The following is a 21,846-nucleotide window of genomic DNA, read 5'->3' as shown; positions in this document are numbered from 1 at the left end:
GCGAAATACCACACATTCACTTGATACTACATACAAAATATCGTCTAACAAAAAAAATTCCAAGAGATTGCTTTTTATTTGTGTTATATAATATTTTTAAAATACATGCAATTCTTTAAAAAAAAAAAATCCACACATTTTTTGTGGGAAAAACAAAAATTTATTTCTTTGCACATAATTTTACTTTTATTGAGTTAGCAATGAAGTATGAAAGAGCAATTGTAGAAACTGGCATCCACAATGCACCATAGTGAGCACTGTAATACAATATATTGCCTCACAACTTGCAGGAATCTTGGAATGCAAAACCATTCAGAAGAAAGTTTTGATCTATCAGATTGTTTCTTCTTTTTTTTTCTAATGGATTTATTTAAGTCCTAGTATAAGTAGTGTGATTAAAAGGTGTGATTATGTGTAATTAATTTTGGGAAAAGTTGTATCAACTTTATAAAGCTGTTGAAACGTGCTTAATCATATGCATGTTAAAATGCTACGGTTTTATTAACAATCCAATTACATATTACATAATTGAAAACTTTTTGTTTTAATTCACATTGGCCTTGATACGAATCTTCTTTCTTTTCTTGCCTTTTTTCTCTTAGAGAAAATTTTCATTTTTTTTAAATAGTATTAAATGTTCTTTAATAATTTTTCTACAGAAGGAATTATTTCTTTTTTCGTGAACTTTTGATACATGATTAAAAAAAAAGATCTAATGCTGAAACAAGAACCTAGAAAATGTTTGACGAAAAATTTTTAATTATTGATATTTTTATAATGTATTGGAAAAAATCGTTCTTTACACAAAACTTTTATAAAGTATGATTTTTCTTTGCAGGAACCTGCAAAGCATATAGTAATCTTGGTTGAATTCATCTATAGTTTTTATTTATACAAGGAGAGGGGATATATATATATATATATATATATATATATATATATATATATATATATATATATATATATATATATATATATATATATATATATATATATATATATATATATATATATTCAATATATGCTTTGTTCCCCTATCCTTATTGATTTAGTCAATAAAATATGCTTAAAATTAAATTCATCCCTGATCGACCTTAGTCGGGTTTAGTCGAGTTAAATATCATTCTCCTGCATCATAGCTTTTGCCTGTAAGATTTTTTTCGTTCCTTTTCTTCAATGGACACAATTCAAAGCCCTTCAAACAATAAATTATTGGCGATTGCAAAACAAAATCAGGAGGAGGGGATCCAACGCCGGTGTCTAGATATCCAGCTCAAAATCTGATCTATTATCCTCCGAACATTTCTTAAAATCATTTTAAAACAGCTTTTGATATCATTCTAGAAGACAAAAATTACCCAGAGTCAACAGACAAACAGACAGGTGCTAGAAATAAAATCTCGTTCCAAATTGTTTCGCACAGGTATCGAAAACAACTTTTCAATATAATTGGATTAAAAATTGAAAAATTCTTTCTGAGAAAGATTCGCATACCTGAGAAGGGAAATAACCTAGTTAATCTTTATTATGCCCATTACACTGTAAAGACTTCTTGATGTTTGATTTGTATTGTCATCTGCCTGTCCATATGTACAAAGTAATCTGATTTTTTTCAACATTAACATAAGGAAATGTGTCTATCTGAACCTTTGTCTATTCAAAGTTGTATATATTTTTTGTCATATTTGATATTAATTCAAATATTTTTTTTTTGCACATCCATGCCCTATGAATGATCTGATTTTCTTTTTTAACCCCATTATTTTTCGTTTCTTCATTTCTGAGCGTCATTTTTGATGAGAAGGATCTAGGAATCAAAATCCCGATTAACTAATTTACTTGCGTTCTGAATCGTGTCAAATAATGCGTTATTTCTTTTTAAGCAAAATACATTTATTCCGTCCAATTTTGTCACACTGTCTACTATACCAATTGCGCCTCCTTATTAGCAGACCTATTTTGTATTCATATGAAGCAGAATTTATTCAAAACTTCTACATGAGAAGACGAAAACACTTGCTGTGGCCTTCAACTCGACATTTTGATATATCGACGACGTATTGTCAATTAACAATAGTTACTTTCATTCATATGTCGACTCGATATATCCCAGTGAGTTTGAAAAAAAAAAAGATACCACAGATTCTGACTCATCTGTTTCATATTTAGATATTTTACTAGAAAAAGTTAATGGTAACCTAACAACAAAACTTTAAGATAAACGTGATGACTTCAACGTTTCAACATCCCTTACTTATGTAGCAATATACCCTTATCACCTGCATTAAGTTGAGGAAACAAGGACATCAATAGTCTCGTTTGAAGTCATTATTTCGCAAGTTTTACGGTCGATACAATGCCCTTGTCAGCACATACAACTTACAATTGAGACAAATGCTGGCTGATGTTTTTCATACTAATTGTTAGGCCATTATTTATACACTGAACTGTCTATAGATTTTTCCGGGGGGGGGGGGGGGGTTCCGATTATGACAAGGAACATACGGCGGGTGTGACCTGTCGGCAGGGGATACTCACTGCTCCATGGCACCTGATCCTTCCTCTATATTTTGAGGTCCGAGTTAGCTCTGCTCCATATCTGTATCGTTTCATTGGACTTTTGAGATTGAATACTGTTCGTTATCTTCATATTTCATTGTTTGTCTTTATATCTGTACATTTAAGGTACAATAAAAGTCACTACAAGTGTTTGTTATCTATAATTGTATTTAACTCTGTATATCATCTTAATTTGCCTTATTGATCCATGTTAGTCTGAATCTAACGATGACACTCGACTATGATGCATGCTGGAGAGCAGATATATATTTGTGTTTGTTTGTTTTCTTTTGAACAAAGTATATTAGTAATTTAGACAACGTAATTTATTTGCAATGCACTTCTACTAATATATTATACAATCTTTTTTTGTTAATATGATGCACTATTTCACTAGATGCAAGTGTGTTTTCTGGAATGAATAGAATGCTTTGTCATTTTCTTTCAAAATTAATTTCCTGGGTTTTTTGCAAAACAGAGGTATAAAATACATTTCTTAAATGATTAGTCTGTTTGACAGCAAACAAAAATATACTGAAAGGTCAGATATTTGTGGGAACAGTTTTCATAGAAGGAGTCCCATCAACCTGACTGAAAATTATTCATACAGTATGTTGTGTTTTGAATAACTGATCCTATTGACTTGATCTTTAACCATTTGTTAAGGAGGTGCATAATTGAAAAATGACTATTTCTCTGACAGGTGTAACCTCTAAAAGTATTGTGAATGGATAATAACCACGCAAACGTGCTAGATGACCGATATACTATTAGATTCAAATAAGGAGGGAAATTCCCCCAAAGTCTTAGTACAAATCTTCAGAGAATAAATATGACTGGTGAACAAGGTGTCCTTGGCGCGACCTTAATGTCCAGTTTGTTAGTTCTGACGGCTTCTTTATCATTAATTTCGTGGCAAAAGTGATTTACATGCAGAATATTTATGCAGATAATATACTACTAGACTATTTACAGAAAATAATGTTCGCTTGTATAATCAATATTCTGATAATTGTTGATTACATACGAGAGAATTATATGTAAATTTAAACCATTTGGCCTTTAGGAATTTATTGTAAGTAATAATGTACTTTATTTTTAATTGCATTTAAAAGAAAACTTATAAATAGATAAGTTGACTGAATGGATATTACAAACTTTGTGATTCAGAGAGTATATTGCATTTAATATATAATCAAATCAAATGAATTGAAGCAATGCTTTGTATTTTTAATTTAACAATTATAACATGAATTTTTGTGAGTTCTTTATTTTTTCTGTTTGAAAAGAATTAAAGAAAGAAAAAGTGAAATATATATTCTTATATATTTTATTATTAACATTATTGTACTTAATTTTCTGACAAACACTGGCTGAAGAAGGCAACATCGATGTTCTCTGCATGTATGAAACAAATGTTTATTTAGTTATTTTGACAAAGAGACTTTTCATTATATGACTTTCTACGTAAAAGGTTAAAATATTTTTTGCCCTTTTAATATGCATGTAAACTGTTACATATTTTCTTCTTGAGGAAGTGTATGTATTCCTTTTGATTCTCCTTAGAGTCAATATCCTTGCTCTAATGTGATCACGATTTAAATGAACTTCTATTAACTTATTCTAATCTTATTCTAATCTTTGTATCATTTTGGCTTGTATAGTTCCTATATTTCCTCTTGGAATCTTGTAACTCTCTTTTATGGTACCATAATAGGACTGATATGGTGTCCATTGTGTACTAGGACATCTACATATCAATCAAACGACAGTTTTTTTTTCTAGTTAAGAATATTTCTAGTGAAAAAAACTATACCTTTGATCCTGGGCCATTATTAAAATCTGCAAACATAAAGAATACTTGCAGCATAGTGAATTGTTGTATCTGTCTAAAGCGGATAACTTGTCGCTTGATATAATTACTTACAACTTTACACTTGCCAGAATAATCATCACAAATTCTAGTGAGGTCAGTATGTACAATTTCGTCTGTTTATCTCTAGAACCTATTCTGTAAGATAGATAAATGGAAACGATTAAAACAAGAAAATTCCGGTTGCCTTTTTAAACAAGGTAAATGGAGTTTATAAAACCAAAATAAATATATCAAAATTTGGAAGATTGTTTGAAATAGCAGGGACAACTGTATGCAGTATCGTGAAACAAGAGGCCCAAGGGCCTTAACGGCCATTTGAATATCCATGTAGGTATAAAATAAATTGAACTGGTAGATGAAGATATGTTTCCCTAAAACAAGAGAAAAAGGATGATCAGGGATAAAAAAAATTGGAAGTCTAGAACTCGGTAACAAATAGTACAAAATAGATCAATTAAGCTGCCTGCACTATTTGTCACTATCACCATGCAAACTAAACAAAACAATAGTGATTCAGCACTAATAGTAAATCCATCTCATTCTCTTTCATTGGCCTCTCTTCTTCTTTGAAGAACATTTAATGAACATTTGTCTCATTTTTCTAAATTTATCTATTATTTACAAATCTAACTGACCATTCAAAACTATGAAATTATTTTTTGTATTACTAGTATATAAAAATAATTCTTATACAATTCCTTCATTCAACTGACATCTCATTATTTACAGTGATTGATTATCACAGGTGAATACCAAATGAGAATAACTTTTCTCTGTAGAGTACAAACTACAAATTGCCTGTCAAGATCAATAGAGAACACCGAGCACCAGAACATTTCACCAAGAGGTCCAGAATTTCACAAATCTGATGGAAAAAAAAATCCTTGCTCATAACAATTTTATACTCTGAGCAGAAAAGTTTATCAAAGCATTAATGCTTTTTCACTATCTGATCGATAGAGCCCTGCCATAACCACAGAAACCTTGACCTAGGGGTCATGATTTTCACAATTTCGGAAAAAGCACATTGCTCATCATAAACATGCACTTAGTTTAGCTGCTAAATACCCAGGAGCAGAGAAAAAGATTTTCAAAGAAATAATGCATTATTTTCATTTTCACTGTATAATCAATAGGGCCCCACACTAATACCAAAAGCCAAGACCAGTTGCCATGAAATTCACAATTTTGGAATAAGCATCCTTGCTTATAATAAACATGCAATTAATCTGCTAAAAGGGGAACAAAGAAGAGTATTTTAAAAGAATTTATGCATTTTCACCATCTGATAAGTAGAGCCCCGCCCTAACACCAAAACCTCTGACCCCGGGCCATGGATTTTCTCAATTTGGAAGAAGCACCCTTGCTCGTTATAACCATACGCTAAGCTTACCCGCTAGATACCCAGGAGCGGAGAAGATTTTTAAAGAATGAATGTATTTCCACTATATAATCAATACGGACCCGCCCTTTCACCATTTGAAATCTCTGACCCTGAGGCTATGAAATACACAATTTTGAAAGAAACACGCTTACTCATCATAACTATGCATTTTGTCCCAAGACCAGAGATTTTCAAGGAATTAAAACATTAATATCACTACATAATCATTAGAACCCCCTTTCGCAACACCAGAACCCCTGACCCTGGGGCCACAATATTAACAATTCGTAAAGAGACACCCTTGCTCATCATAACCATGCACTTATCTTATCTACTTTATATACAGGGATTAAAAGAATTCATGAATTTTCACTCTATGATCAAAAAAGTCCAAGCCTAACTCTGGAAACCCTATTTCTGGGGCCATGAATTTTCCTAATTTTGATAAAGACTTATTGCTTGTTTTAATCACTCCAACAGTTTGACTGCATGATGCCCAGGAGTAAAAAAGATTTTTAAAGATTGCATTAGTTTTGATGGTTTGAGCCCTACCCCTAAGTCCTCAGGGGATAGGGACCTTAAAATTCACAATTGTTGTTCCTCTTTACGCATAGATGTTTTTTTTTTTTTTTTTTGCCAAAATTATCTGAAATGGATTCAGCGGTTGCTGAGAAATTAAAAATGTTAAAAAGTTTTCGACCGACACACGACGACAGACATAAAACAAATATCAATAAATAGTTCATCTGAGTAACTCAGGAACCAAAAAGAATAATACAGATTTCAGTAGTGAAGAAAACAGGCATCGATTTGGAAGAAAACCGAGTTTGCCGTACGCGTGTGACAAATTTTAAAGATTTCTGAAAAATAACAGGAGTGAAACTTTAAATGAATTCACAAATGCTTATATTCAAGGACGGTGTTTTTTTTTTTTTACTTTATTTTTTTATTTATTTATTTATTTATTGAACAGTGAAAAGAAAGGAAAACCACCGTCTCAAGTATGCGCCATCAAGGACCCAACTATCTCTGATGATTTGGGATTTATATATTACAAAATTGTAGGAACTTTGACAAGTGTATGTTGAAATATTAACTCTGAAAAGTACATATATATAGATTTATTAGAAAACAATGTGTGACCTGTTATTGCTCGATATTTTCCGACAATGCCAATACATCGCTCTCCATTACTCGGTGTCTTTATGGAAGAAAATAAAATAATTACTACATCTTAAGCAATTCAGTCTCTCGACATAAATATTAAAGAAAATATTTGATTACGATGTACAGTTCGTCAAAAATAGTATCTCTACTATTGAACAGATCGATCAAAAGTAACACATTTCTGGAAAAAAAGTAATTATATATATTTATATATAGCTCGGAAAACATTTAACCTTATATCCTTCTGTGAACGTAATAATGCATAACTTATTTAAAGCTTTTACACAAAGACGCTAATAAAAGATATTATATATTTTGTAATTTTTTTTATAATTATATGTTCATGATAATATTTTACTTTCTAGTACTTAGTTGTTCCCTTTCAGGCACAACCACGGAATAAAGTTTTAAAAAAAAATTAAGCACAGGTCCCGCTGGAGTGTCATCCACATTCGTTTTTAGATGTTGACATGTTTTAAGCAAGGAAAGATCTTCTTTAATCGCCTCCAAATGTTTTCAGTTGGTTGGAATCAGAAATGTTTCCCGGTCAAGGTTCAAAACAGTTGGGGTCTAATAAAGATAACCTTTGGTCAAAACATGTCAACGACTAAAAAGATATATGGAATTAAGGCAATCCAGCAGGAATAGTGTCAATTTCAAAAACGGTGTGTGAAATCTTTATTCGAAGCATATATAACTGGTCGCATTATGGTTGTTATTCGTATAGAGAGAGAGAGAGTTTAATAAGAGTGGACGTACTCTACCATAAATTCATTAACAAGCATTAATTATCTGCACCTTGAGCACCTTGAAACTTGATTTAAACAGCAATTTAAAGGATTTTTCAATGAGCCACTTTACCTATTGAATAAAATTTTATTATGCTTAAAAACATATTGATAATGATCATATTCCGGGAGTCCGTGTTTTTGCCCTGTACACAGATTTGTATTGTTTGTAGATTTTTTTTATATCGATCAAAGGTGTTATCTTCACCTTTTTCAAATGATATAGAATGTACTAGGTGTAAAAACTTTTCACCCCTTTTTTTTAAATATTATACTTATGTAAGAATTCTGACTGCGAGAGACTGATTTTAAAAATATGATACTTATGTAAGAATTCTGACTGCGAGAGACTTTGATTTTAAAAATATGATACTTGGGTAAGAATTATGACTGCCAGAGACTTTGATTTTTAAAAATGATACTTAAGTAAGAATTTTGACTGCAAGAGACTTGGACCTTATCCTAAAGCATTGTTTCTCTCCTGATTTATCAATAATAAAAATTTTTAATCGACTGTTATACAACATACATTAAGTAACGTGGTATGTTCGACCACATACTTTTCTTTATGCGTGCTATTTTGAAAAGGTCTTAAGCTATTTTGAAAGTAATAGGAAGGACTTTTTTTAATTTTATTATGCATGCCATTTGACAAATTCAATTTTAGATGGTATAGAGATGAACTAAACAATTAGAATTATAAAATACCTAAGTTATCGTAATTTATAGACTAATAAATCATTTAATGTTCCGTCTTTCTGAGAATCATGACAAAATGTGACATTCATATTCATTGTTAAAAGGAGAAAATCTGAAAATAAACTAAAATATAAACATATACATTTTTCTAAAATTAAACGTATTTTAGCAGGGCAAGATGCCACCTATAATATTTCTAGCATTGTTATATGATGTACTAATTCATGTAACTATTTAATGCCAATACATACTGAGGAAACAAATCATGATTAGTAAATACTAAAACCTCACTACTTTAGAACAAAAGGTAATCTTGGGAAAATGAAAAAAAAAATTAATATTTCTTTAATCTACTCATTTATATTATCATTTAAGCAAATTTAAGACCAAGTATGATAATTAAAATGATATAATAACCAGATTCATTTTAATTTAAAAAGATTATTTTAGATTTAAAATTTTAAAAGATTCTTTTTGGCATTTTGAATTTAAATGAATTTCCTTAAACAAAAATCATTCTTTATCAATAAAAGCACTTAGATTACATTCCTAGTGAAATATGAAGACCATTACAAAAGGATCATTCCTGATTACAAATACACCGTAATAAATGTTCATTCAGGTTGCTTTTCATATGGCATGATCACCCTTAGGTCAAAATTCCATTTTGAAGCAGGACTAATACTTTAAACTTTGGATGAATATTTTTAATGTATTAAGCATTCTAATTATTCTCACTAATACAGCAATGATAGAATTCAATCTGAAGTCCAGTATGATATATACCGGTTGCGGTGGTCTAGTGGTTGGGCTCGCTTTGTGATCGGGATGTCCGGGTCCGATTCTTGTTCCCGGGGCTTAACAAACCTAAGACGTATAACACAAGTAGTGACTGTTCCTTCGCCAAGTCCCCGGCATTAGAAGTGAAAGTCATGGGTCTTTCGGGTCTGACTTTAAAAATGTAGGTCCCGTGTCACGGTAGGCTTTGGCTCGATGAGAAACTTCAATGCTCAATGGCCTTGAGTGCCAAGTAAAGGTCTGAATTTGAAGCCCTTAACCGTATTTTGTTACGTGAAAAATTCTTGCAAGGAATGTAAAAAGACGAACAATCAATCAATCAGTATGTCATATGAATTAGGAAAGTAGTCGAACTGAGAGAGGGGGGATTTAATCTGTCCATCCGTTAGCCTTTTTTCCAAGTCGACTGTGCTGAATTCTTATTGTCATAATTTGCAGTTGCAGCATCTATGGAGACTGACCCAACGGCTATGTCTTATATGAAATTATGTCCCCAGTAAAGCAAATATAGCTTTCGCCGAAATCAACTACTGTCAAATGATAGAACCAAACAAACTTTATGCCATTATGACAGGAGGAAAAACATGTCATTGATGTATGGGGCATTAATGCACTTAAAAAGAGATTTGAAACCTAGATCTAAATATTAGATTGGAAATGTTTCTGAATTCAGGTAGAACAAAAAAATCATTAGCATGATAAAACAAATATATATAGATAACATTAAATTTATTGATTAAGATAAACGACGTTAAATTTAGTAATACTAGATGAAATCCCGCGCAAGCGCGGGGAATTGAATTTATAACACTACCGACAGAAAATATATTGTAGTTTCTACTGACAGCCTACAGGCTTATAGAAGGAAAAATATACTTTGTTCAAAATCACACAGGAAGTAAATGTACGTCTCCACCCCACCCCACCCCCTTTTTGTAAAAACCCGAAAAATAACAATTTCATTTAATTGCCGTTTATTGTGAAACCTGTTATATAATGTTATGGATATTGTACTTCAGATGCTCTTATTTCATTTCTACCAAGGATAAAAGGAGCAAATACATATGTATGCACATTTTAATGATAAATTGATTGGGGGGGGGGGGGATCAAAAATTCACAGGTACTTGGGTCTTGGTTTATAAATATATATGTACCTTATTGATATGTAAAAATGTACTTTACCTTTTTTATATATCAATAAGGTACCCTGCACATACATATTTATATATCAAGACCCAAGTACCTGTGTAAAAATTAGCTGCTTAACGCCCTATGAATAGGCCAAGTATTTGATACAAAAGACTGTATTCAGAAAAAAACTGAAATGTATTGATTAAAGCACAAAATTTTACAGCTTTAATTATATTTGAACAATACCTTATTCATTAATTTTCTCTTTTCATGTAAGCAAGTTTATTACGAAGTACAAATTGTACTTCGGGTTCGTTACCACGATGCTCTTAGTAAGGAAAATACAAATTTTACCGATAAAGTTACAAATTTTACCGATAAATTTATTAGAAAAACTTACTACATATATGTAATAGTCTTTCGATATATTAATATATTCACAACTTATAGTGTTCTCGATGATTTACCATTATTTCACTGACCATTCACACAAAAGCTTTTTCTTTTATTTTCATGCAGCTATAATCGCCTCTTTTTTCTTTTGAACTTCGGGCTCGATGCTATCTGATGTTCTAGAAGCTTCCGTCAATATTAAGATGGGCGAATGACGAAAATAATTTGAACATTTCCCTTTTTAATCGGTTGTCACAATTTATTTCTTTTATATCATTTAAATCAAGTTTTGATTGAATAATGAAGTGATGACGTTTTATAGAATAAATAAACGATTGCTTGTTGTCAGTTTCATTAAAAGCTGCTAGTAACTTAGATCCGCCAACCGGAAACGCCACCGTACTCACGTTTTTGCTATTTCATGGCTGTTTAAAGAAAATAAAAGTAGACTTTTAATTTAATGTACGACACTTACTATGCAAGTGAAATCTAAATACAGTTTACGGACATCATCTTGTATATAGTGTATTGTTAGAGGAGTAAGTAAGAACTCTGATGCACCCGTTTCGGAGTTTATTTGCAAAATTTATTAATTTATAAGTATAGATTGTAAATACATTTTTACCCTTTTACCAGGAAAAGTTCACATCAAATAGTTAAAGTTACTAGACACAAACCTTTATTTGACAACTGTTGCAGAGAAAGATTAAATTTGCGCAGTTTGAGAACATTTTTCATAGTTAATATAAATAAGTTTGATATTTTTCACTTGTCTGGGTGATTTGCACACAACTTCGGTGAAATGTTTGTATAAAGGATAACGTCGTCGGACAGCTCGTAGATAATGACCTAGTTTCTCTGCGTTGCAATCACATTCGATAGGGTTTTCTCGCACATCTAAGATTATGGGTGATTGTGATAAATACTTGCCAATGTCTGAAGGGACACTTTTTATGTTATTTTGTCTTAGATTTACAAATAAAGGTACGAGGTTTGTCATAGTTTTCATTGGAATATTAAATGAAAAATTCTGTAACGAGTTGTTGGATAGGTCAAGTTGACGTAGTGTAGGGAAATATTCCCACCATCTTTTAAATTGTTCGGGAAAATTCACAATCTGATTTGACATCATTCTGATGGTCTTTAACCTTGGGTAATGCGATTTGTCAGTCAAAGTTTTCATGTATGTTTTACTTAGTGGTGATTCACCTGAACGTTCCAAGTAATCAAGATTTTTGTAGCTACACAAATAATCTGCAGATTTCATCCTATCCTGAAAAGCCTCGAAGGAATCAGCCAGGGATTTCAGAGACACATTTGGATCCTTGACTACAGGTTTGTATGTATTATTTTTCAAAGCCAGTTTTATGAGTGTCTTCTGCCCACAGTCATTCTTTTTATTGAGAGTGCTGCTGATGACTTCTTGCATCGTTTGATAGTCAACTTCAAATTCAGAATTTTCTATCTCTTGCTCCTCTATGGTATCGGGATATTGCGATGTAGAGTTCCATTCAGACATGAAGCTTCTGATCAGACAGTTCTTTACATGAAGCTTCTTGAGATTTCTGGCCCGGAATGGAAAAGGCATATAGATATGGGCTCCATCGAAACAGTATATGTTTAATGACACATCACCAAGTGGATCTGGAAGTTTTTCAAGCCACTGACGAAAATTTACAAAATTGAACCAATAAGCTACCGTGAAGTAACAATTCTGGTCTCCATGAATGTTTGTCCGACAATATCTCTGATAGGAATTGTCAATCAAAGAACTTGAACATATCTGAGTTGTCAAGAAAATAGCTAACAAAATAAACATTTCAGTTCTCATCTTGATGAATAGGTGGACGACTTAAGATTCCTGCAAAATCCTCTGTTTATATCCGAAGAATAATCTTAATTATATGTGTAGGCCAATCATCTCATAAAGAGCAGCCTTCTCAGGAATCATGCTTAAAACTCTTGACATTTTGGAAATCCATAAAATCTGGTATGGAATATGAATTTATATAGAGATTCGTTCATATGAATTAATCATCGCTGCCTGCGTTGATGAATGAGTGTTTTATTGTATCACTGCTTATCTCCACTATCCACGGTTTAAAAATATTTGCTATTTTATCAAAACACTTTTTTTTTACATCAAAAGATTGTCAAATAGTCAAAACTCTTTGCCGTAAATTAAGAGAATATCGCAAGATTCTTTCTTTCTTTTGTAATTCAATTTAATCAATCATTTCACATTTGATGTTTCCTCCACGTTAAAAGAATAGTGGCTTATTTCTTTGAATTTTCGTAAAAGAAAATCACATAGATATGTGAAATGATAATGACAAATGTGCATATTTGCTCATAATTGTTATATTTCCGAAATATTTTTTTTATTTAATTTGTGAACAATACATAAAACTACACGTACTATAATGTACTGCATTTTCAAAGGAAATTATTTCCTCTCTAGTGGATACGTCATGCTTCAGATAATAGTATGCAGATTTGAGTCTGTATTTGTGAAGCCTGGTATCATAAACTGATGGACCGTTTAGCATTTTCCACTTCGGTCGAAAGAGAAAAGATGTCTAAGCTATGTCCAACCAAGTGAAGATGCAAAGTCGTCACCCAATATATGGTATTTCTCACAGTTTGTTGGCAGTGTTTGTCGTTTCGAAAAAATAAATACAGCTTGTTTTCATGGTCGACTTAATTGATATTTTGTACTTTTCTTAAATTAAATTAACATTGAAATTCATCATGTAATGTTTGTTTGAAAAACAAACAAATTTAGGCAAACAACATCAAGTATTGTTACGTAATGATCACGAGAAGATAAACTGCCAATTGTTCTTTGCTTATTAGTTCTAGCTTTGTACTTTTTGTGGTGTCTTTATGACCTTCAAGGCAAGGCTCCTGACATTTATGTACTTTGCAATTAGAATACACCTGTGCAATAAAAATTAAGATAAAAATTTTTCTTTTGCCTTTTTTCCTATTTGAATTAGAACAATCTCCAGAGTAATGCAATGTCATTATTGACTATTTTCCCAATCCTTTTTCTTCAATCTTTGCAAGGTTAAACTTCTGCAAACAAACGTTTCAGTCAGGTGTTTTGTACGATAAAGGTTTTAGGAGAGAAATGATTTATTTGTATAAAGTGCTTATTTTCAGCCTTATTTTTCTCTCCAGGCTGCAGCATATTTCTGAACCTTGTATGCAAGTTATGTTTATATGGATTATGTCGACAAGCAAAATAGAGTCAATTTGGAACATGAAAGACAAATTTGATCGAATAAGAATTGGGAAAAAATTCATAAAATATCAAATATTGCCCTTATGTGAATTCAAACATGCGATTTGCATCTAGTTTATGTCGACAATTAAACGAATCATGTATGTAAACATGTAACTTATTTATGATGTCATGTAACTTATGATATGTAGTCCCCTACCGGTGAAACCTGATGGGACTTTAGGTTAGGTCCTCGTGTGTCCATCTGTCTAGCTGTCCCCCTCTCTGTCTGTCCCACTTGGTTTCCACACATTTCTCATCCTTGCAGATGGTTGGCTGAATATTGGTATGTAAGTCTACCTTATTGAGTGACAGATCAAGTTTGCATTTCGGCCCGTTTTGATGAGTTTGATGAGGGAATAAGGGTACTTTTAAGTTTTGATAAAGGGAAAACGGGAAACACTTGCCGGTAGGGCACTTGAATTGTACAGAAGTCCATTTACGACATATGAATAAGTTTTGATCGAAATAAAGAATTGTTGTATTTTACAAATTATTTTATTCTTTATACCAGTTCTTAAAGAATTTAATCCGTGAAAACAAATTTGTTGAATATTTATTATAATGAATTCAAAAATTTGTTAGAAGGAATAAAATTTGAGAATTCATAATTTCAAACTGTGTAATTATATCTAACTGTATTAACAAAACTATTACAACATACTTCTGTCTAATGTATTGTAATAACAGACTTTGTGAGTGCAAATTAAGAATTCAAAATTTCAAAAAAAAATACGGAATCCCATTCACAACCTATCGAAAAATATTATTGAATTCGATATTACGAATTGTCGAATTTGTTATAACGAATTTAATTCGTTATAACAATTTCTTTGAATTCGTTAGAACGAATTTATTCTGTTATAACAAATTTGTTGAATTCGTTATAACGGATTCAAAAATTTGTTATTAAGAATTAAATTTGTTTAAAGGAATTCTTAAATTTGTTATAACGAATTAAATTTGTTGAATTAAATGCATCACTAAAAAGGAAAATTTCTGTTCTTATTGAAATATTATACACTAGATTTTTTCTGGATTTCTTTCATTTTCTTGGAGAGACTTTGTTGTGTTGTGACATTACAATGAAAGTTTTCCCTAGCAGGAGCATGAGTTTAATAAAAACTCGTGTTTCTTTAGCTACTCACTGCAGTAAGCTATATATTGTGTTATTCTTTTTAAAGCATCAAATGTTATTTTGAAGCAGAAAAATAAACTTTGTAGCTTAATATTTCTTGCTAAACAAAACTTATTATCAACTTTTCTAGGGCAGCATTCCATAATAATTGGCCTTTGTGAACCTTTTCGCACAAAAAATCAATTACTTATGATTCATTCGTTGTATAGTGTACAGAAACATGCAGTGGTTTCTGGTTAAGTCTTACTATCTCATTAATATCATACAACTCTTGTTACCGATCCCGGAACTTCCTAATGAAAAGCAAATTCGATGAAAAATGATATCTGGTTTTATCTGTAATTGTCTTTGAATTGTCTTATATGTAATTGGTTCGGTTTATACCGCAACAGTCTTGTATTACATAGCATCTTCTTCCATGTACTCTCCATACTTCTAATCTTTTTTGTATTGTTGATTTAACGCCGTGTTGAATTTATTAACATTTTACTTGACATTTCAAGTAACAGTATTTGATTTGCTTAACTCTCTTTACACACTTGATTAAGTTTCATGTTTTAATATCTTTGTAAGACATATAGGTATCAAACCAAAGAAGGACGGGGTTGAATATGTTAAGATTGTCAAGGATTTTAGTATGGCTTAGATAAAAGCTCAAATTTAGAAAAATCTGGGATTCCCCAGAATCACCCAGATACCTTGGGGAACGGATTTTATGTCAGATTAGTTGACATTAACAATAAATTATCATAACCAAGTATATGTGCATCTCAAAATTGTACTTTAATTCGTTTGAAATAAAAGCAATGGGTATGTTTAATCAGTCAAAAGTAGGTGCTAAATTTACTGACATTTGGAAAATATATTTTAATTTTTAAGTTGTAATTTAAATAAAAATAAAATCATAAGAAAAATGAATTATTTCGGTGTTAAAATATCATTTTTAAAAGGGTTGTTTTTGGTTTTGCTTTTGAAAAAAAAAAATCCCCAAGAATTCACATTTAGTTACTTAATAAAAATAAATGCAAAAATTTGAAAGACGGATAAATTTTCACCACAAACGTAAATGCAGAACATATATTAAAAGGTAGGAATAAAAATTTTGCATAACTTTGAATTGCTTTTATTAAATCTATATTTGCAAAAGATGGCCAGTTGGTTTGAAAAATATAAATATTCTTAATGCAAAGAATTAAATGATCAGATCTTAGAGAGTGATTAAATCATTTAAGTAATCTTTATAATACACTGTATATTATTATTTATAAAGCTATTTTTTATAAAAACATGCGAATTCATCTGTTTGAAAAAAGTAATTTATTAGAAACAAGGGAAGTATCGTTCTATACATAACTAAATTAGTTTCTTACTACAAGTCATTGTGACACTTCATGCCAAATAAGCCGTATTTACAGGTGAATAGTAGAATTATTGGTATATCACTGCATGAGTACTGATTATTTGATTTGTGGGAGGCAACTCGTGAATTAAGATTATTAACGAAAAATTACATTTAAACTGTATTTTTTGTCTTGTTCCTATGATTTAAACATCGATGTTAATGGATGCAACAAACCATTTCAAATCCACCAGTTTAAAAATATTCTTCTATAGTAATAAGTTGCACGTTTTATCAAATGACGGCAACGCTTTTCAGGCAGGATATATTAGTTTGGTATTTTTCCCATAGTGTGCTGCTCAGTATGTCTTTTTCTAAATTTGAGCTTTCCTCTTTTTGAAAATTAGATGTGAAAGAATTTGAAAAAAAAAAATTGCATTAATAATTTAAATTTCATGATTCTTCATTTTTGTCGATCTTAATAAATTGATTAAATGCAATTGATAAATAGTTTAAAATATCTTTTCTGGGATAGTGTTCATGTATTACATTTTACTTGAAGTTTAATTTGTAAACTATGGGATTCCCCAAACAATCCCAGACGGAAACGTACATTAATTCATTTTAGATAAATGGGAAAGATTGATGCTTAACTACTTAAAATAAATACAAGTGCATGGATTCATTATTTTTTCTTAGTCTTTAAATTTTCACAATCTGTGTCACGCTTTGTTTTGGTTGAATTTACATTTATTAGACACCTTGAATGTTATTTTATTAAATGCAAAGTAAAATGTAGAATCTTTATTTTCATTATATCCTCTGTTTAATATGGGTTATATCAGAATGTATAAGGTTCCTTAAACCTATTTACTTTACAAAAAATTAAGAAGCATGGTTATTCTATATTATTATGAACAGATACTTATACTTACACACATACACTGTGGAAAATGTTCACCCCATATTGTCCCTTCTACCCTCCCCATTTTAGTGACTAAGTGGAATACCACCTGAAGAAATATACATTACTTACAGCTATAGAATTTTATGCAATTGTTAATGAAATATTAGCATCAATATGGGTGTGTGTTTTCCATCTCACAGGCTGGCTAAAAATAAATCGGTTTAAGTTTAAATTGTGAAACTTATTTCAAGCATTTCCCTTCTTAGTTAAGTAAAATTAAGAGTCCTGGCCAAGTTATTTCCAAAAACAAAATAATCCGGTTTGTAAGATAAAAAAATACTTCTAATTTCTATCAGCAAAAATATGTGTCTTTTCTCGTTAAGACATCATCGCTATCAAAGCCAAATTTAAGGAAATTTGTAAACTTCCACATAGTCTGGCATTTGTTGCCTATTGCTGTTTTTCACGATCAAGTATTTAATTAATGATATTTTGCAAATCCCGATGATTAAATGTATGTAGAATACATGGATCATGACAGGCCCGTAGGAAGCAATTTCAGTGGGGAGGGAGGGGGAACCAAATATTTTCAGTTTGTGGGCACCAACAGGCAAAAATTCTTTGTGAAGTAAAATTAAGTTGTTAGACGTAATTTTTGCGGAGGAAAGAGCATAAAGTAGCTATATGTTTTCTGTAGTATACTTTATATCGCCAAAATTATGTCCTGCCCCGTCTCCTAGGCCATGCATGCAATAAAAATACCAATCCCACCAATATTTAGTCCACTTACTTTTTAATGCCAATGTACATGTTCGTACATTTTTAACATCAACAAAGAAAAACAATGGAAATTTCTTTTAAAGATTATATCTTGTTTACGCATCAATGAGAATTTACATAAGATTAATTGTTATTTTAAGGATGCGATTTTGAAGCTTCATCCTGATTGAGAAACATTTTCATAAAATCGCACTGTCTTGTGATTCGGGGTATATTGTTGAATGTTTATTTTTAATTAGGTAATAAATCTTATAACTTTAAAATCAAAGAGATGTAATGTATACTCAAAGGGCGACAAGTCAATAAACATTAACAAACTGTAGATCGGTAAAGGATCCATTTCTTTTACTTATTAATATAATTAACACAGCTTCGAAACAATATATTGATGAGATTTTTTTAGTATGCACTTTTCTTATCTTTACGACGTAGATAATGGTTGACTTCGCAATCATAAGGATATTGATATATGATAATTATGGAGAAAAAAAGGTACAACCAACTTTTTTTTAATTTCAAGTCTTGCAAAATAGATTTCTCTATAAGATCAGAGATGGGTAAAAATCATTCGAATGTGGATTCTCAAAAAAACTCCCAAACACTTTTAGAACATTTAAAATTATAATTTTTTCCACCAAAAGCTATAGCATCAAAACGAACGACTTTTCTACATTTTAGACAACTGCTTCTTTAATAAAAACTCCTTTCATTAAAAAAGATTCTTATGGTTAGTTTACTCTAAAAGTATTATTGAAAAGATGCTGGAGTTCCTTTTTGGACAATATCTAAGAAGTATTTGAAGACCAGGTCTTCCGTCAATCTGTTGGAAATCCGATGTGCACTTATTGTTCTCCTTTCTTACTGAAGCAAAATTTATCAATAACTTCTACTGAAAGAGAAAATTCTTTCTGTGGCCTTTAATTCAATACTAAGAAATATATCGATGGTGTTTTATCAATTAATTATGGATATTTTTATTCATATGTCGACTCGGGACTCGAAATAAAAGACATCACAGAGTTTGTTACATCTTGTTATATTTGGATGTTTTACAGACTACAGACGTTAATTAATGGCCAACTAACAACAACTCTGTATGACAACGTGATGACTTCAGTTTTTCCATCTTTGTTTAGTTATATTCAAATATCACCTGCATATGGTGTTTATATCCACAAACTGCATGATTCGGTACGCAAGAGCATGTTCTGAGTATGATCAAATTTTAAACCGAAGCAAGCTACTGAAAAAATTTATGTAACAAGGCTTCATCATTCTTGTTTAAAGTCAGCATTTTGCAAATTCTATCGTCAATATAATGACCTTGTTTGCATATAAAACTTAAAGTTGGGCGTATTTTGACTGAAGTATTTTTACCAAATGTTAGGTCATTATTTTACAATAATTTTGAATACGGATTACTTCGATTGCCTTATCAATACAGAGTTCTCATGGTGGGTTTGACCATGCGACAGGGTATGCTTACTCCTCCTAGGCTCCTTATCCCACCTGAAGTATTTCCAGCTTATCCCACCTTAACTATTATAATTGTGTTTACCCTGTGAGTATTTCATACTGTCATTAGCTTTCTTTACAATGTATTTGGATACTAGAAAACAGATTCCCATTGTTCCATTGGGGGGAGGTGAATTTATTCCACTCCCCTACATTTCTCATATCATGTCATTTTAATGTAAGATCTCAAAATCTGCTAGATGATGGCTGAAATACTGCCTATTCGGCGTAAAACAATATACAATCAATTAGTATTGCTTACATTACAGCTATTTATTCCAAATGATTTACTAATATTGCTTTTGAATTTTTCGATAAATGCTTTATTATTTTCTAAATTCCATTTATAGTTACGCTATTTTAAGAGGTTTCATTGTACGATTTACTATTTTGCAGTAATTAATTAGCGATAATTAATTCGTTCAATTATTTAAATCGCACTTTACCTGAGTACACCAGACAGACCGGATGTTTTTTGTAACGGTCCGGAATTATTTCATATCATCTGATTTTTTACATTCAAATTATCTTTTTTGTACTGAGGAAGGGACAAGGTGTCTCAAAAATGTTTAATACGTTCCATTCGAGAATTTTTCACTCATATAGAGAGGGAACCATATGCCGGTGAAGGCCTATACTCGGCACTCAAGGCCTTTGAGCAGTGAGGGTTCTTTATCATGCGAAGGCCTACATTGACATCGGGCATTGGTTTTTTTAGGTCAGATTCAAAAGACCAGGGACTTCTAATGCCGGGCGCTTGGCGAATGAAAGTCACTACCAGTGTATACGTCTTATGTTTGACGTGGTGCGGATAACTAAAATCGAACACAGGCCTCTCGATCACGAAGCGAACGCCCTACAACTAGGCTACTGTGACCGGTTAGAGAGATACAAAAAAGTTCAGCATATTCAACAGTGCATGAAAGAAGGATAGTAATTTTCAATTACATTAATTCATTAAATTGACAAATCCTTCCTTTAATCAGCTCTATTAAATACTCAAACCGTGCTTATATAATCTTCTATATATGATAATAAAAATAAATCAATATTTTAAGTAAACAAAATGAAATTAGCTAAAATAAATGAAGACGATTACGAATAGTAACAGCGACATTTATAGAAAAAATGAGAAATAACATTCATGTTATCTAATTAGTTTCTTTTTCTACAGATAAGAATTAAAATATTTATGAAAGCTTTCGACAAATATTCTCTAATGATTTTCGTTCAACATGGTCTATTGTTGTGCCTTGCAAATGCACTGTATACATACTTGTTCCTCTGTCTAATGTTAAAGCTGGATAAATTAACTGGGTATCAAATATTTCTACCCTATGGCTTTTGTCCTTGAATTCATGCGATTTTTTCACCGGATAAATTGATGAAAAATGTTGATTTTTTCCGGTGGTGAATTAGCTAATGAATGAAAGAAATTAAATTAAATTAATGCGTTTGGAATGACAATCATGTTTTTTTTCTTTTGATTGATTTATGGGATGTTCGAATTGCATTTTGATTTTTCACTTTTCCTGAGGTGAATTTTCACGATGCATTAGAATATTGATTATTTTTTCTGTTGAACCTATTTTCTTTGGCGAAAAATTGAAACAGAATCGATTGTGTATAATTTTACACATTTTTACCTTGTAGAAATTTTACAGTTAATTAAAACTTTGCAACGTGACATTATTTCGAATTTTAAAAAGTGTAAGAATAAATTTAAGCTGTACTGTAATTAAGTAGAAGAATAAAGGGAATCTTACGTGTTTTTGGGAACTCTAAAGACAGACGCTCAGAGGAAAAAAACAAGGAAAAGTTCTGTATGCAAAAACTGAAGTCAAAAAAATGGTAATAGTGTAATCTCTATAGTAAATTCGCATTAACCCACACATTTGTATTTATTACTAACATTTTTGTTTATTATTCCTATTATCCGATAAAAAGTTCTAAAAACATTTCAAAATTTAAAGGTCGCCCGCGTGGCGCAGTGGTTAGAGCGTCTGTTCTAGAGTCGCGGAGTAAGGAGTTGATCCTTACGTCGCGGGTTCGAATCCCACTGTGGGACGTGGAGACCGGTCCTT

The 21,846-nt window shown here is 31.3% G+C and overlaps 1 protein-coding gene across 1 annotated transcript; it reads right to left on the bottom strand.

The window, feature by feature from the left end:
* Positions 1-11,503: 11,503 nt before the first annotated feature.
* On the bottom strand, positions 11,504-12,628 carry LOC133204998 (uncharacterized). The gene has a single exon (XM_061340739.1). The coding sequence runs from the start codon at positions 12,626-12,628 to the stop codon at positions 11,504-11,506; it is 1,125 nt and encodes a 374-aa protein (XP_061196723.1).
* Positions 12,629-21,846: the final 9,218 nt, after the last annotated feature.

The sequence above is a fragment of the Saccostrea echinata genome, unplaced genomic scaffold (assembly GCF_033153115.1).
Source record: "Saccostrea echinata isolate AGI-Se365-2 ecotype Australia unplaced genomic scaffold, CSIRO_AGI_Sech_v1 ptg000054l, whole genome shotgun sequence".
In the NCBI taxonomy this organism is placed as follows: Eukaryota; Metazoa; Mollusca; class Bivalvia; order Ostreida; family Ostreidae; genus Saccostrea; species Saccostrea echinata.
Note: the sequence above shows the minus strand (reverse complement) of the source record. Positions and strands in the feature narration are given on the sequence as shown.

Bases quoted from the DNA above. Each gene is read 5' to 3' on its own strand.
- LOC133204998 (XM_061340739.1), bottom strand. From the start codon at position 12,628: ATGAGAACTGAAATGTTTATTTTGTTAGCTATTTTCTTGACAACTCAG.